General features: G+C 42.4%; 2 protein-coding genes across 2 annotated transcripts in view; one reads left to right on the top strand and one right to left on the bottom strand.

Moving 5' to 3' along the window:
• Nucleotides 1–1,317: 1,317 nt before the first annotated feature.
• On the bottom strand, nucleotides 1,318–2,698 carry LOC113156183 (histone H1.0-B). The gene has a single exon (XM_026351139.1). It carries the CDS (start codon nucleotides 2,458–2,460, stop codon nucleotides 1,873–1,875), a length of 588 nt encoding a protein of 195 aa, XP_026206924.1. The 5' UTR covers nucleotides 2,461–2,698; the 3' UTR covers nucleotides 1,318–1,872.
• An 8,130-nt stretch (nucleotides 2,699–10,828) lies between these two features.
• rhbdl1 (rhomboid, veinlet-like 1 (Drosophila)) overlaps nucleotides 10,829–15,140 on the top strand; it is a 32,582-nt gene continuing 28,270 nt past the window's right edge. Inside the window, exon 1 of the mRNA XM_026351113.1 lies at nucleotides 10,829–11,240. Coding sequence (XP_026206898.1) covers nucleotides 11,202–11,240 — 39 coding nt within the window. The 5' untranslated portion in view covers nucleotides 10,829–11,201. The remainder of the gene's footprint in view (nucleotides 11,241–15,140) is intronic.

The following is a 15,140-nucleotide window of genomic DNA, read 5'->3' as shown; positions in this document are numbered from 1 at the left end:
GGCTGTTTTCTTACTGAAAGTGAACTGACATAGATGCAAAATAAAACACCAGGCTGGGTGCAAACATGCAAATGAATGGTTGTTGAAATGAAAAATATGTTGGTTCTTTCAATTTACCTTTTTATATTAGGATTGATTGTGACTGAATTTATTTCTTTATTATTAGTTATAATAATATTTTCATTTTATTCACTTTGGTACTGTCTGCAGACCTGATATTGTTTTACTCTGTTGTACTTCGAGTATGTATGATTCACTGAAGGCATTAGTGTTCAAATGATGTATAATTTGTGTGAGATATCATCGTCCTAATCACAAAACATTTGCTTGCTAAAAGTAATTTCTTTCAGCAGTAGTTTTCTGCCCTGCTGTGAGTTTGTGCTGAAGCAACACCAATTACTCTCCTCGTGCAAATAGCGGCTCAAAATGCTTCATCAGTCTAGATGCCCCCTTTTCGATCATTCTGCCTGAAGCTGTTTAACGAGGTTAGTTTGGTCTCACATCTGTCTTTAAATATAGTGAGGAATAACGGTATACAGAGGGTAATTTGCATGTAATCTTGACTTTTCTTCAGCTTGATTCCAGCCTGTTCAGCTGCAGTGAGAAGAGGGGCCAGTTCCTGTGAGACACCAGCAGATGGCAGCGTTGCACGTCAGGTGAGGAGAGGAGGAGGAGGAGGAGGAGGAGGAGGCACCACCTCGGTGCTCTGGATCCAGTGGGAGGAAAGTGGATGTTGGGAATTTGAGTGTACAACAGAAAACCTCTGATGTAAATTAGCCACGGTGCCTTATATACAGGTCAGTTGCAGACTACTACAAGACAGTTTGTTCCTCTCTAGTAAAACTGGAGAATCAACAATTTTACAAATACAAATTTATCTCCGTCTATTGTCACTATATGAATTTCTATTATAATATTATTCTTAGTATGTTTTCTACAATTTAGTTTTAATTCAGATGGCTCATTATATTTAACACACGTTTCCTTTTGGTTTTTGTAGTGTAGACTTCATAGTATAACTTTAAATTGCATTGTAACTTAAAAGAGTCTCCCGCCCGTGCATGTCCACAAGTGTTATCAGCATCTCTACGGAAGAACATCATCCCTCATTTGGACGCGTTCATTTCATTTTTGGCTTTGTCTGCAGCGCACATGAACGTAGTGGAGCAAAGAGGTTTATATGATCCAGATGTAAAAAAAAAAAAAAAAAACAGACTATGTTAGAGTTAAACAGATCCGTTTGCTTCACTCACGTCCTCCGCATCTCCAAGTGCTGGTTACTCACGCGTAAAATGTGCGTAATAAGTTCAAACCCCATTTTGTAGAAGATGACAAAGGTTTATTGATTTGCAGTATAAACAGTCTTTAAAAGTGACTGGACACAGTGGCATGTTCGTGTGTTTATGAGTCGTCTGAACATGAGAAAATATACAGAATGGAGCTTGAATAACAACTATGGAGCCTTTAGGGGAGAAACAACTTGCTGACATCCACTGCCTATGGTCTGTACATTGGAAAGGCTCAACAATGCTCACCATTGAAACGTGTATTTTCACTTTAACCCCGTGCACTAACAATAACTATTCATTCTTTCAGATGTATATACATTCTTTCCTTTTCAGAAAGACCCTAGACTAGCCAGTATGTATCTTTATCCAAGGATCAGACAGAAATGAACAGTATTATTAACGCCAAAAAATTTAAAAAAAAAAATGCTCACAATTATTTCTACACCATCTTCAGGCTATAGTGCACTTGAGAGAAAACTACTAGAAAAACCGCAGAAGTTTGCATGAGACCTTACAAAAATAATACATATACGAAAACATTTTCTTAAATATTTACAGTCTTTTTGTCTCTGATAGTGTCCTTTTACTTCTTTTTTGCTGACTTGGCTGCCTTTTTGGGCGTCTTTGCCTTGGGCTTGGCTGCCTTCTTTGCTGGTTTCGCCTTGGGTTTGGCCACCTTGGCTTTCTTGGCTGGTGCCTTTTTGCCTTTCGCCGGTGTCGCCTTTTTCGCGACCTTCTTCACTTTCTTTGCAGCTGCCTTCTTGGGTTTCTCCGGCGTCTTGGGGACCTTCTTGGGCTTGGCCGCCTTCTTGGGTTTGGAGGGCTTCGCTGCCTTCTTGGGTTTGGCAGGTGCCGGCGCCTTGGTGGACTTTTTGGAGTCCTCAGGTTTGGTCAGCCTGAAGGATCCGGACGCACCGATGCCTTTGGTGTGGCGCAGCATCCCGGATGCCACCAGCCTCTTCAGGGCCATTTTAATCTGCACATCGGCATTGTCGCCCACCTTGTAGTTCTTCCTCACGTACTTCTGGATGGACTGACGGGACGCTCCACTCCGGCTGGCGTCGTGCACGATGGCCGCTTTGATCATATCCGAGTACTTGGGATGAGAAGCAGGTTTCTTGGGTTTGGATGCTTTTTTGGCCTTGGCTGGAGCTGCCGACGTCTCTGCCATGGTGACTTTGTTTTGAGTAAGTTAACCCACAAAAAAAAAAAAAAAAAAAAAAAAAGTCCAGGAGGTGTAATTTCAGCCGGCTCAGCTGCTGCACCGGAGCGTCAGAAATAAAGCGAGATAAAACAGCGGACAGGGGGGAAAAGGCTTTTCCCGAGAATGTCACGGATTCAGCTTTTTAAGCGTAAAATGTTGGAGCTGTCCACACAAAGTGCGGCCGCACTACACCCGATCACTTAAGTGTCTTATTCCACAGGCGCCTCAGTGAGCCTATGAAGCCTATCTGCGGACGTGATTGAGAACACCAACTGCCAGCAGCTGATCTAGCGGACTCCATGGAACTGGCGCCGTCCCGTTTGTGTTTCTTCATCCTCCAACTCCCGACAAATACAAAAACCCCGGTGCAGTACCGACCCACTAGACCTCACGGGCTCATAGCGGAGACATTGGGCTTCACGGCGGAACGCTTGTTCTCGTCCGTCGGCGCCGGCGAATAACTTTTATTCCAGGAAAACCGGCTGGAAGTAATGTGTGCCGTGAACAATTTTGCACAATTCGCGTTAAATTGACCCAAACAGACGGAACCAGGGGCGAAATCGTCCAATGCATAACGAAATTGAATCTATGCTCGACCGGATGCACGCAGCTCGGATCGTGCAGGATTCCGTTTTTGCTTTTAATACATCGATACATTTTCCCAACTAACACAGTCCGGCCATTGACTTTGAGTGACGTGGTAGAGATTATTTACTGTTAAACCTCCTATAAATTAAATGTCACAGTATCTAAGTTGCAGGTGACACTTGGGGCGATAACATGCCTTCATACGGGGTGTAATACGCCACATGGGTTTGCTGGATTTGCCGGTTTTTGGACAGAATTGATTATAACTGGCACTATGGCAGTCGCCACTCGAGCTCCATTGTCAGGAAAGTTGCCAACACCTCCAAACATCAGGGATTCTCATACAGGCTTGTAAAATGGATCTCTGTGTTTCGGGATGGGGGTCTAAGTGGCTGCTGTGTGACCAGGTGGGAGTCCAGCTGCAAAGGGGGGCTGCTGTGGAAACCAGTCCTTCAATATAGGGCGCAGTGATGGCTTTCTTTTGTTCAGGAACTGGCGCATCAGAGCACAGCCAGTCCCAGCTTTGACATGTGGTTCTCCTCATATATAGGGGTCTCTGGGGTACCAATCCAACGCAACAGACACCACCAGAATAACAAACTTTACAATTATCCTGCCTCAATATTAGGGTTTTAATATCAGGTCTGCTGTCCCTCCCTGCAACGCCATTTTGATTCCTATATGAAAGTCCCAGTCACTGGAGGAGTGCTTCCCTGCGACTTTTGTGGCGTGGTTATTTGAGTTATATCATTACTGTTTTGGATACTAACCACATTTCTGTACTAGTCTACATCACCAAGTGAAACAAAACAACGCCAGGGTGCTTGTCAGTGAGCTGTCCTGGAAACAAATGAGTTGTTGAAACAATTCAACCGAATGAACGCATTACTGGAAATAATCTATATTTTATTATTATATATGATCATGTAAATAATGAAATTGAGGGTACATGGTGGTAGTGGGGTAAATAGGGATTGGCTCTGTCCCTCCATCTCCACCTGTGAATAGTGAGTTGTCTGCGTGCATTGTGTGTTTTTTTGGATGTGTGGGTGAGTTAGTGGGTTAGCGAGCAAGGAGGGATCCTGCAAGAGAAACAAGGAGAGAGTGAAGGAGGCTGATGGAGTGAAGGAGGCTGATGGAGTGAAGGAGTGACTGAATGAGTGATGGGTTTTTTTTTTTGTTTTTTGTTTTTTGTTTTTGTTTTCAGGTTGTACAGTTGAGCTAAAGAGAGAGTGAGTGGATGAAAGGGCGAGTATGGAGGAGAGAGAGAGAGGGGGGGGCTCGATAGGACACAGTATTTAGGTTTTATTGTACTGCACAAGTGCATAAAAGAGAGGAGGAGTGAATAAATAAAAGGATGAGGGAGTGACCGAGTGAGGAGAAGAGAGCAGGGAAAGGAGAAAATCTGACTGAGTGACCATAAACATTTATATGGCCCAAAGTGATGAGGGGGTAAATTGAGCGCTGCAGTGCGCAGCTTATAGGATTGATCAGTGGTGACATGAACAGCGTGTCTTTTGTTTGCAACTCCTATTGTGGCCAAGTGCAGCAGGGAAAGATGTCGGGCTGTTTTTTTGGCATGTTTGGGTGGCTGAGAGAGCACTGGTCCATTGTTTTGCTCATCGATTGTCCGGAGTGATGCCTTATTGTCTGTGGCCGCGTGTTCCCCGTTTGAGAAGCGGAGCTGAGGAGCAGCAGCCAAACACAGACTTGTCCTCCGGTTAAACCACTCCCTTGATCCGCCGACAGAGGGGCGTCCTCCACACCGACTGGTCCTCCCGAGCCCCGCTCGACGCGCAGTGTCACGGGAGCTAATTATCGCGATAATGAGACGACGACCGGCGCGTTTTATTACGCTGCTTCCAACGTGCTGGACTTTTACGCACGAATAAATATGTTTTTCTACACAGTTTTAGCGTATAACGCGTGGAAAAAGTTAAAAAGAGAACATTTGTACTAGTGTAGAAGTATAATAACTGTACACTTATCAGAAGTATATGATTAGACAGAGTGTCTAAGTATATTCAAAGTAAAATATTCAAAAGTATATTGATTCAGTAACATTGAAGTAGTAATTTAGTCAAATGTTTGAAAGTGCTAAATCTTAAACATATAATTAATATAATCAATATAATGAATAGATCTTTTTAAAAGTATATTGATTTTGTACTTTTCATAATACCATATTGCATGAAAAGTTGACTTAAGTACAACTTAAGCACATTGCTTCAAGTATATTTTAAGACAAGTGTACTATTTTGCTAAGCAGAAATAATGTTTCAATATATTAAAGCATACCTTAAGTGCAACAAGTGTATGAAAGTACTTTTAGAAAATACACTATATTTATACTATACTAATATACAACTTTCCTATTAGTCGATTCATCAATTGGCAGATTAATCTGGAACTGTTGCACTATTACTGCAACATATGATGATTTCAGCTGCATTCAGCACATGTGTAGCTATAATAAAAAATAATATGGAAAGATACAACTGATTAATATTAAACCTCTAGGTGTAGTTATGATGTGATAGTGACTGTTATTACAGTAGTATTATTGATATAGTGGGTATTTTTGGTGTATCTACAGTCTTTTCTTCTGCCAACACACTAGAATCAATCTTCCCACTTTTATCTTTAGCCTGCGTCCGAGGTGCAGATATATTCAGCGTACATAATGCTTAACCCAGCGCCTGGTTTATTTGTCAGAAGAGAGTTGAGTGGGAGTCATATTACATATGTATTTACAGAAGACAGACACCCAACCGTGTTAGGAGTGTTTTAGTGTTGCACCTCTAAATTTATCTGATGCCAGTTTGTAATTTTAGCTCTCTAAAACTCTCAGGTCTTGTCCATCAGGACTGTGGATCAAAACTATCCAGCACACAACCACATTGTGTTAAAATCATTCTTCCAAAGGTGCTTTGATTTGACAACTGTATTGTTGTTGTTTATTCTAGTCTTACAAAGACAGATAAGGTTAGATGAAATCACCTTTGGAAACAAGTTCTAGATTAGATCATGTCTTTTGTCGTCGTCGTTTTGTCGTTATTGATTCATTACTCAGGCAGAATGGAATTACACAATACACATTTAAAAAAGTCAAGTGGCTTATCACAAGTGTAGTTTAGCACTAAGAGAAAATAAATAGGCAGCACTAATATGAAATAGTAAAATGCTGAATACAGTAAATTTGATAGTAACCAATTAATCCTCAAATACGTTTGAGCATCACCTTTATTATTGTAAACTTTTATTTCTTCTGAGATTCATTTGACTGAGACAGTCATTTGTTCATCCCAAACAAGTTCATTTCCTAGAGTATATAATTAATCAGCAAAACAAGAAACATGTTTTGACTAGAATAACACATCATTAGACTAAAGCTTTTTCCAAACTCCTTTGGCCTATCACTGTGTCATTTTATTGTCTGTTACACACATACATAATCACTGTATCAGTTTTAAAATGCCCTTTGACTGGTCATGCAGTGGTGATTAGATCTGCATTAAGCTACAACATTAGGCCATGTTCAGACAACACAAAGTGACAAGACGCTGAAACACTTGTGGTTTGAATACACTTGTCCTCTGGCCAGCTGAAGTGTGAGTGCGCTCTCTGGAGGTAGCCTGTGCGCGATCATGTTGTGACAGTTGTGACAACACTTGTCTGTCTGAGCAGGTGTCAACAACCAAGTGCTGCGCCGACTGCTGCACAGCTAAGCCGTCAGTTTGTCCCACACCAAGGCGCTCTTTGTGAACGTCTTCCCAGTCCTACTCTAAAACACTCTTCCTCGTCGCAGTATGTAGAGCAGGTAACTATTTCCACAGTGTCAGCTGTCAAGCCGCCTCTCACACGACGGGCCTCTCGTTGGACGCAGAGCACCTGTGAGCTGCCAGTCAAAGCAGCAGAGATGACTCTAACAGAGGCCATTGTGAGCTATTGTCCCTCATACTACAAGATGACACAGCATTTCAGTTGAGGCGAAGGGTGTTTTTGTTGTTTTTTTAACAGATGTGCTCCATTGAAAGAAAATGAAGCAGTTAATAAAGTAGGTGGTGGAGGCACTTTACTAATAAAATTAAAATACAGAGCTGTAAAACTACATTTCTAATACTTTCTTTCTAAACTACTTTATTGTGTGACATGTCTGATTTGATGCTGATATATTGCTCTTGATTAATGCTACATTTAGCCCTAATCCTAACTCGGACCTTTGCCCCTTTAATACTTGACGACTTAGGTAGAGGTCATTATTAACACATGCGACTGTAAGACTAAACAAGCACCGTCTATTATATGTAGACTTCAGAATTATTGTGATATTTTTGTTTTGTTTTGTTTTTTTAAGTTATAAAACTATCCTTAGGCTTTTGTTTGTTTGTTTGTTTATTTGTTTGGTTTGTCATGTCAAAACCCTCCACAGAGACTGCCATATATACGTTTAGACACATTTTAGGAACATATTGACCTTATTTTGTCCACAATTTGACCAATATTTTGCTCAGTTTTATTATATACTTGTGATCTGTGGTGCAAACAGCTTTTACCAACAGGGGGCAGTAGCAGCTTACATGAGGAATTAATCGGGTTAATTGCCATCCATATATTCTTAGACTTATTATTAATGTAATTACAGCTGCTAAATAATTGTGTCAAATAGTTATATTTGTCCCATATTAGACATCAATATTGATATTGTAAATAGTAAATACAGTGTTGGTATAAGTTATATCTTAGTCCTAACAAAAGCAAACAAGCTCTAATTCTTCTAGGTTAATGCACAGTATCGAGGTTGTTAACAGTACTTGGATGGTCTGTGGTTGATTATATTATTTAATGGATGTAATTCAATAGGGATATGCTCGCTTTAGGATGAGCTGCAGATTCAGACACCAGAGGTCTCTCTACAGTCAGCCTTCCTACTGTGTCTCCCAGTCCTGTCATGAAAAATTCTGCATTCACGTCAACTGGAAGTAGCACTGTGACACTGTAATGTCAAAAATAGAAGAAAGAGATCTGCCCGTGGACACCGTGTGAATATTGCAGAGAGGGGTGTGTTAAGAGTAGCTCCCTATGTATTCAAGACTTGGCAGGATTTTTAGAATCTGTAATATGTCCCTCTTTTATTATTTTTCCCCCACGTGTTTCCCCTTTCTCCTCTTAATTCTCTCTTCTTTTCAATCTCCTTCCTCTAACTCTCTCCTTTAACTCCCTCTCTTCTTAGGTTTCATGCCCTCAAGAGATCTTTAAATGGAGCAGTTTGGACTAAAACTGTGTCATTCAGTGACCCGATTCATTTTTCTGCCGTTTTTCATCAGGCGGGTGATTCCCTCTATTGCACAATTGCTATTGCTCGACAATCAGTGGATTGAGTGTGAAGCACAGATAACAGGGAGCCGTAATGTCATTCTGCACGTTGACAGTATGCTGTGTTCATTGGACTAAAACCGGACTGTTAGTGCTGTCATTTCTTCACCTCTCATTTTTAGACGTCACTCTACTCTTTTAGCTTCATTAATGTTTATCTCTCAATAATGGTTGGTGGCAGGGATGGATATCACTCCATCCCATTTCGATGTCCTCAGATGCTGATTTGGTCTGGTTCTGGATTCTATGGATTCCTTATTATTCTCTTCCCACTTGCACACATAGACTAGATCAGTGTTTGTTTTTTTTACTGCACTCGGGCCTTGTTAAAGAAGAGCCGGCTGCTTGGGTTTGTCCTGCCGCCTGCATCCATCCACCAGGGGTGAATAGAATATGAAGGGTTTAGTCAGGCTCAAGGGAAACTATTCAGCTGGGGACACGTTGGGCAGCAGAGACACTATTTCTCCGTGGAGGCTTATCTTGCGCTGTCAGTGATCTGGATAATGTCACTTGGTGGCAGCATAATGGAAACAATGATTCAGGCATGACCCTGTGAGCCCGGTTGGCAACATGTTCATATCTTTAAGAATGATCCTTACCTGTTTCGAGTGCCATTTATGCTTCACCAAGGCCATGTGTGCATTTTCATTTCACAGTGTGCTGAATATTGCATTCAGACATTAATTATAACAGAGCCATTGATACAGTCATAAGAATTTCAGCCTCTTGTGTTGTTTGTTTTTCTAACATATCGTAGTGCCTGTGCGTTACATTCATAATACTTGTTTTGTACTTGTACTTGATGAAAGTCCTTAGAGGTTACCAAGGCAACAGTTGAATCCCGCCTCACTTTGGCTGTTTTTTTCCCAATCTTCTCCACTTATCGCAGTTTGCAGATTTTTCACGGGGACCTTACAATTTGATTTTTCCCAGTGAACCCTATGGAGTAGCTTTTGTGCATCCTCACAGAGTAGGGTAGTCCTGGACAGTCATTAAGTTCTGTTTAAATAAGAGTGTGTCAGATGGGCATAATGGAAGGTGAAAAAGGGAAAGTCTGGGAGCTCTGCCATGTTCAAGATGGCTTTGGCCCAATCCATTACGACAAATACAACAGTTACCCGTGGCTTCATATAGTCAGTCTGAGCCAATAAGGCACAAGACTCTTTACTGTGACGAGTAGGTCCAGATATTTTTAGGATTTTCTCACACTGAAGAGGCATAACAAGCCTTGCTGCATATAAGAAAATGAAAGTCCAAACATCTGGTGCAATCATGGTACTCAAACAGGCGAGGCACTGTTTGTCACCAAGCCAGATTCTGAGTTACACTGCTGGTGGAAAATATAACAGGAAGCAGTCTAAAAATGCTAACAGTACTAGAAACACCCCTGCTACAGCCATGATGTGTTTTCTCACCCGGTCACAAGCCTGGCGACGTCTTTAGCTACCGTCAGCTCCAGGGCATTTAAGGCTTTGTCACTTTTTTTTTTAAGTTAAGATTTCCATCCCCTCGCTGCTTCTACCCTCCCTCATCGCCATTGTCCTGAGGAGGAGGGGTCACTGCGGATTTGTGCAGAAAGGAATCACCTTTTAAAGAGGATGTCAATAATAGCAAGCACAGCCACTGCCTGCCGCCCACTTCAACAGTACAAATCTCTGTATTATGCATCACATTAACATAAAAAGAGCCTTTGTTCTGGCATTACGTATAATGAAGTATTGTATGGAGGATTCTCGTCTTGTGTTATTGTCGTAGTGGCATTCATTTGAGGTCATTGGAGGATCAGTGAGCCGTTCAAAGAATCTAATTCAATTTTATGTTTGTGCATGTGTGCTGGGGGCTTAATTGGTCAGCAGCGCATGCAATGTGCTACTGTGCCAATGCTTAAATTAGCACAGAGACGCAATTCATAGTTTTCTTTCAAGGCTGTCACTGGTATTGGTATCATCAGTAGAATAATATTATGTCTAATGCTATTCATCTGTCTTATGTGACATAATTTGACCATTTGCCTTCTTCTTAGTAGATTTTGTATTGTTTACAGTGTGTGGGTTTGTGTGTGTGTGTGCTGGTAACAAACCAGACTTTTGCATGACGGGGGGGTGGAGGGGAGTCTGTTCCAGTAGTAAGCTCAAAGCCGCAGTGGAGCCCATCCCCTGCTCCCTCCCCAAGATGCCTTACTTGTAGTGAGGAGAGGAGCCGCAGCCCCTTGCCACTCCTTCCCATCCGGCAATTGGAAGAGAGAGGCCACCTCCCTCCCCTGCCTCATTGGTATGCAGGCGGCATGGTGTGTGTATGATGAGAAGGGGGAGAGAGAGAGAGGTAGCAGTCAGTGCAATGGGATAGAGGAGAGCGAGGAGGAGGAGGAGAGTGAATGAGAGCTGCTGGATCTGCCTTTGCCTGCGTGCCTGCCTGTCGTCTGCTGGAGCTGGGTTTACTGCCACGCCACGCTGCACTGGCACAGAGCAGAGTCACGGCCGGTTCGCACCACCTTCCTCACACTCTGGTTCTCACTCCAGCGACATCACCAGCTAAACCAGGGACTTGGCTGACCGGGCTTTCTGCACCATTAAGAGGACGCAGCAGCTCCGAACAACCCAGACGCGAAAATTTAGGCAGCAGCTGCTACTTCATCCAAATCCCCCTCCACCTTATCCCATCCTTACCAATACCACCACCACTCCTTTCTTGCTCCTCCCTATGCCCTTGTCCTCAGCGGCTTCTCTCACCTCCCTGGCCAGTATATGGATAGAAGCTCCCTGTTTCAGCTCATACAAGAGCAGGTAAGCAACTGAGCAAGCAGCGGCAGAGGTTTCTATGGTTACAGGCTCCTGGCCACCTCGCCATCTATCCAGGGATTGAGACGTGGAGGCTAGTGTGAGAGCTGATGTTAGAATTGATAGCAGGGGGCTGTCTGTTTGCACGAGCAAAATGAGAGCGTGAGACAACACAACGGATGCGAGCGTCATGAAGCTATGTGGGCCCCGAGAATGTGAGGTCAGATCATGAGCAACACCAGGAGGGGGGGGGGGGCATTGTGTCTTGGTTTAGTGTACAGATAAAAGGAGGGAGGGATGTGTGTGCAAATAAATGGATGGATACATGAATGAATGTGGATTGATTGTTGAATTCTGTATTTTATTAATGGCCATTAACAAAGAAGTCATACAGCTGCTGCACAAGCGTCTGCAGCTATTATGTTCATGGATGTGTGTTTGACTGTCTTGCTTGTTTTTATGTCTGTACCACATGTGCTATGTTATCATCCTAGCGTCACAAGAAGCAAAGATTATTCAGCTTTTCATTTCTTGGGGGTCAAATAAAGAGGCTGTTCCAAAGAAGGCCAAGTCGTATTTTTCTTCAAGAATATAAGCTGTGATTTTGGTTTGATGTTTTTCCATTTTGTCAGCCCTGCTGTTGAAATATGATTGCCAAGACCAAACACAGTATTGGTGGCCATATTTAGGCCAGTGGAAATTTTTCTCTTCACATCTGGCTTCTTAGGTTTGTCCAGACAAAGTCCTGTTTTCACTGTCCAATCGGATCTATGTTTGAATTTAGCTTTGGTCTACCATCTCTAAAATTAACAAACCAAAATGGATTTGAAGCCAGGGTCTATTCAGAAAACATGTATGTTTTGCTAGTGCTTCTGAAGGTGTGTGTGTCTGTGTTTCCAGCTCTTTCATGTTGTGTTTTTAACTCTAGGCTTCATAGTGTGTCATGTTTTGGATGATGAACCAGCTTTTTGCTGTTTAGGCTGATTGACAGATAGATTGGGTCATCATTTTGTCCAATTGGGACAAATTGATTACCCGTTGCAGGGTTTAGGGGTCCCGAGGGGCCCATCAGCAACACATTGATCAACAGACTTAAGAGCCTAGGGGGAGGTGTGTGTGTGTTTGTCTGCAATCACGTGCACCGTTTCATTTTTATGAATGTGTGTGTTTTTTCTATCAAGAGGAAGCCCGTGTGGGTTGAGTGCGAAGATGCTTTGTGGACACACTCATGAGTCATTTACTGTATAAGCACTTCAGTGATACAGTAACAGCCACTTAGTAATACTTTAACAATACATTTTCCTCTGCACACACATTTTAAATGCTGCATCAAAGAGGCTGACTCATCTGTGTCAATATCCATTTTCGAAGGAGCAGGTTCCTGGCCTGGAGACGAAGCCACTATTTGCAAGCTGTAACACACTGCTGGTTGTTTTATTGATTTAGGGGTTTACTCTGCATGTGCCGGTATGTTCAAATAGACTGTTAGGCCACAGTCCTATTAAGTTCAAGTCTAGACCAAATCATGCAAACTTGCTGACAACAGGGTTTTTCTGCCTTTGGAACTCCATGCGACGCTCTTTGATTCGTAAAAGGTCTCTCTAATTAAACTAGAATCAAGCGAAATCTGCCAACCGCTTTTGGACAGCGAGCAGGTGAGCTTGTTTTTAACAAAGCCTGCTGCCTGCCTAAACATTGAGCACTTGTCTTTATCCAGGAAAATGTTTTGCAGAGAATGCCTCCTGTTATTGCAGTTTTGCCCTCCAGATTTGTGTTGTCACACCTCACAAATAATATGAATATGACTGTGATCTCTAGGCAAATCCACAAGATCAACTGGAGGTGAAGTGGTTTGTTCGTTGTTTTCCATAGTCTAAGGTTTTAAACCAGCCGGCTTTTTTTTTTTTATAAAAAAATGATTTAGGCTACCACTGCACTTCCGACAGTCTACCATAGTTTTGTATGTGTGGAGTTTCCAGTGTCTTATGTGTTGCCAATGAAAATTGGACATATTTAGTTTGTAGTAGCACTGCAGGTCTAAAGTAGAGGGGTACTGCAGCCCTGTCCCACTGAACCACACGAAAATGCTGCAGGGGTGAAGAAAAAGAAAGCAACAGGGGCGACATGACTGAGTTTATTAGTCTTTGTCTGCAGGAGGTTGCAATGCTGAGCTCAGGCTATTTCTGGCCTATGCGGATGCACACATATGCTCATGATCAGAGAACACACACACACACACACACACACACAGAGGCACTTTCTCTGACCGTGTTTCTATTGCAGCAAAACTGATAAGCCAACTTGATAGTCAGTAGCACTCAGCCACTGAAGTACAATAAATATCTCCCCCCACAAGCCCTGCAATTCTTATCTGGCATTTTTATATCTTCCCCATAAGGACATCAGTTTCTGAATGCTATTCTGACATATTTATGTCAAGTAGAAATAATAAGGTTCCCCGCTACACTGTCGCATTTCATCATTCTCTGATGCTAATTTGCATTGAGCTGTATTTGAAAATGCCTCTGGCTGTTTGTACAGTGTTTAAACGCCAGGAAATGTAGTCAGCTGATTGTTTGCATTAAGAAAAAAATCTTTGGATGTTCCGCTTCAATAGTCTCTATTTGAGGAGAGAATATGTTTGAATCTTAGGGCCATCACATCACAGTGCCACAGTGGTGAAGTTTGAGCATAATGATGCTAACAGCAGGGCGGAACACGCATTGTGATAATTACAGAGTCAGTGGCCTAGTTGTTGGTGAACACCAGTGAGTCCTGAGGCCAGCAGAGTCTATTCAGAAGGTTTTATCTGATAACATGCAAATATGCTCTGCCCTGTAAATGCCACTGCCCTCTGCAGACATCCCAGTTAAGGCTCAGCAATCTTGTTCACAGAGACCAAAGTAGTCTGTAGTATTGGCTCTGTGCCACTGGGTCAGCACGGTGTCACTGAGACTGGGCCTGGGAACCACATCAGTGCTGGTGCTGCAGTTCCATCTCATGGAGGATATGGTGATAACCAGTGAATAAATGCTGCTAGAAACAACATTTGAAATTCCAGCATTCATTATGCCATCAAGTGTATAATTAAGATTTCAAAAAGAAGGTAGCAGGGTTAGCAGGTGATGGAAAGTGGAGGCTCCCTCTCAGTCTGTAGGAAATATTTTCTGTTTTGTTTTTTTTACTCTGCTTTTTAATGGATACAAATATTTTGCAGTTCAAATACAAATTGAATTTCAATTTCTGTTTCTCTGACCAGGTGTTAATTATTACCAAAGAGAAAACAAACATGACATAATTCAAATCTTAATAAAATGTGAGACAGGTAATATGGTTTAGCCCTGCCTCTGACAGTTATTTCTATTATTGATTAACCTGCAAATAGTTTTCTTGATTTGTTGTTTGGTCAATATAATACAGAGCTCAGATTTTTTGTTCTGTCTAATCAGCATGTTAGGAACCAAAGAAATTCAATTTACTATCCTAGAAGTCAAAGAGCGCATTCAGTAAACTGGACCCGGCTGTTTGAAGTACCATCTCTTCTTTCCGACCCAGATGATGTGACTGCAGCATTTGGTACAAATCTGCTCGTGCTACATACAGAGGGCCGTGTCAGTAGTTGTCTGTCAGTCTTCTGCATGTAGGACAATGAGACTGGCTGTGTTTTAGCCTACTGGCCGTATTCCTATCAGGGCTCTGGGTTTTGTGGCTTGTCCCCAGGCATGAGGCTTCATTATTGAGCCCCCGTGGACCAGACAGATAAGTCAGTTGTGGTCTAGGTCCAGCTGAAGTCACTGCGCTGAAGGTAATAGAGGTCCCGCGGGTTAACACTGAGATCATTCCCCTGCAGTCAGCATTCTGCTCCTCTTTACTCTCCTCCTCCAGAGTCATGTATGCATTTTTATC

Source organism: Anabas testudineus, chromosome 19, assembly GCF_900324465.2.
Source record: "Anabas testudineus chromosome 19, fAnaTes1.2, whole genome shotgun sequence".
NCBI classification, from domain to species: Eukaryota; Metazoa; Chordata; class Actinopteri; order Anabantiformes; family Anabantidae; genus Anabas; species Anabas testudineus.
The sequence above is the reverse complement of the archived record's forward strand: the minus strand, read 5'-3'. Positions and strand labels throughout refer to the sequence as shown.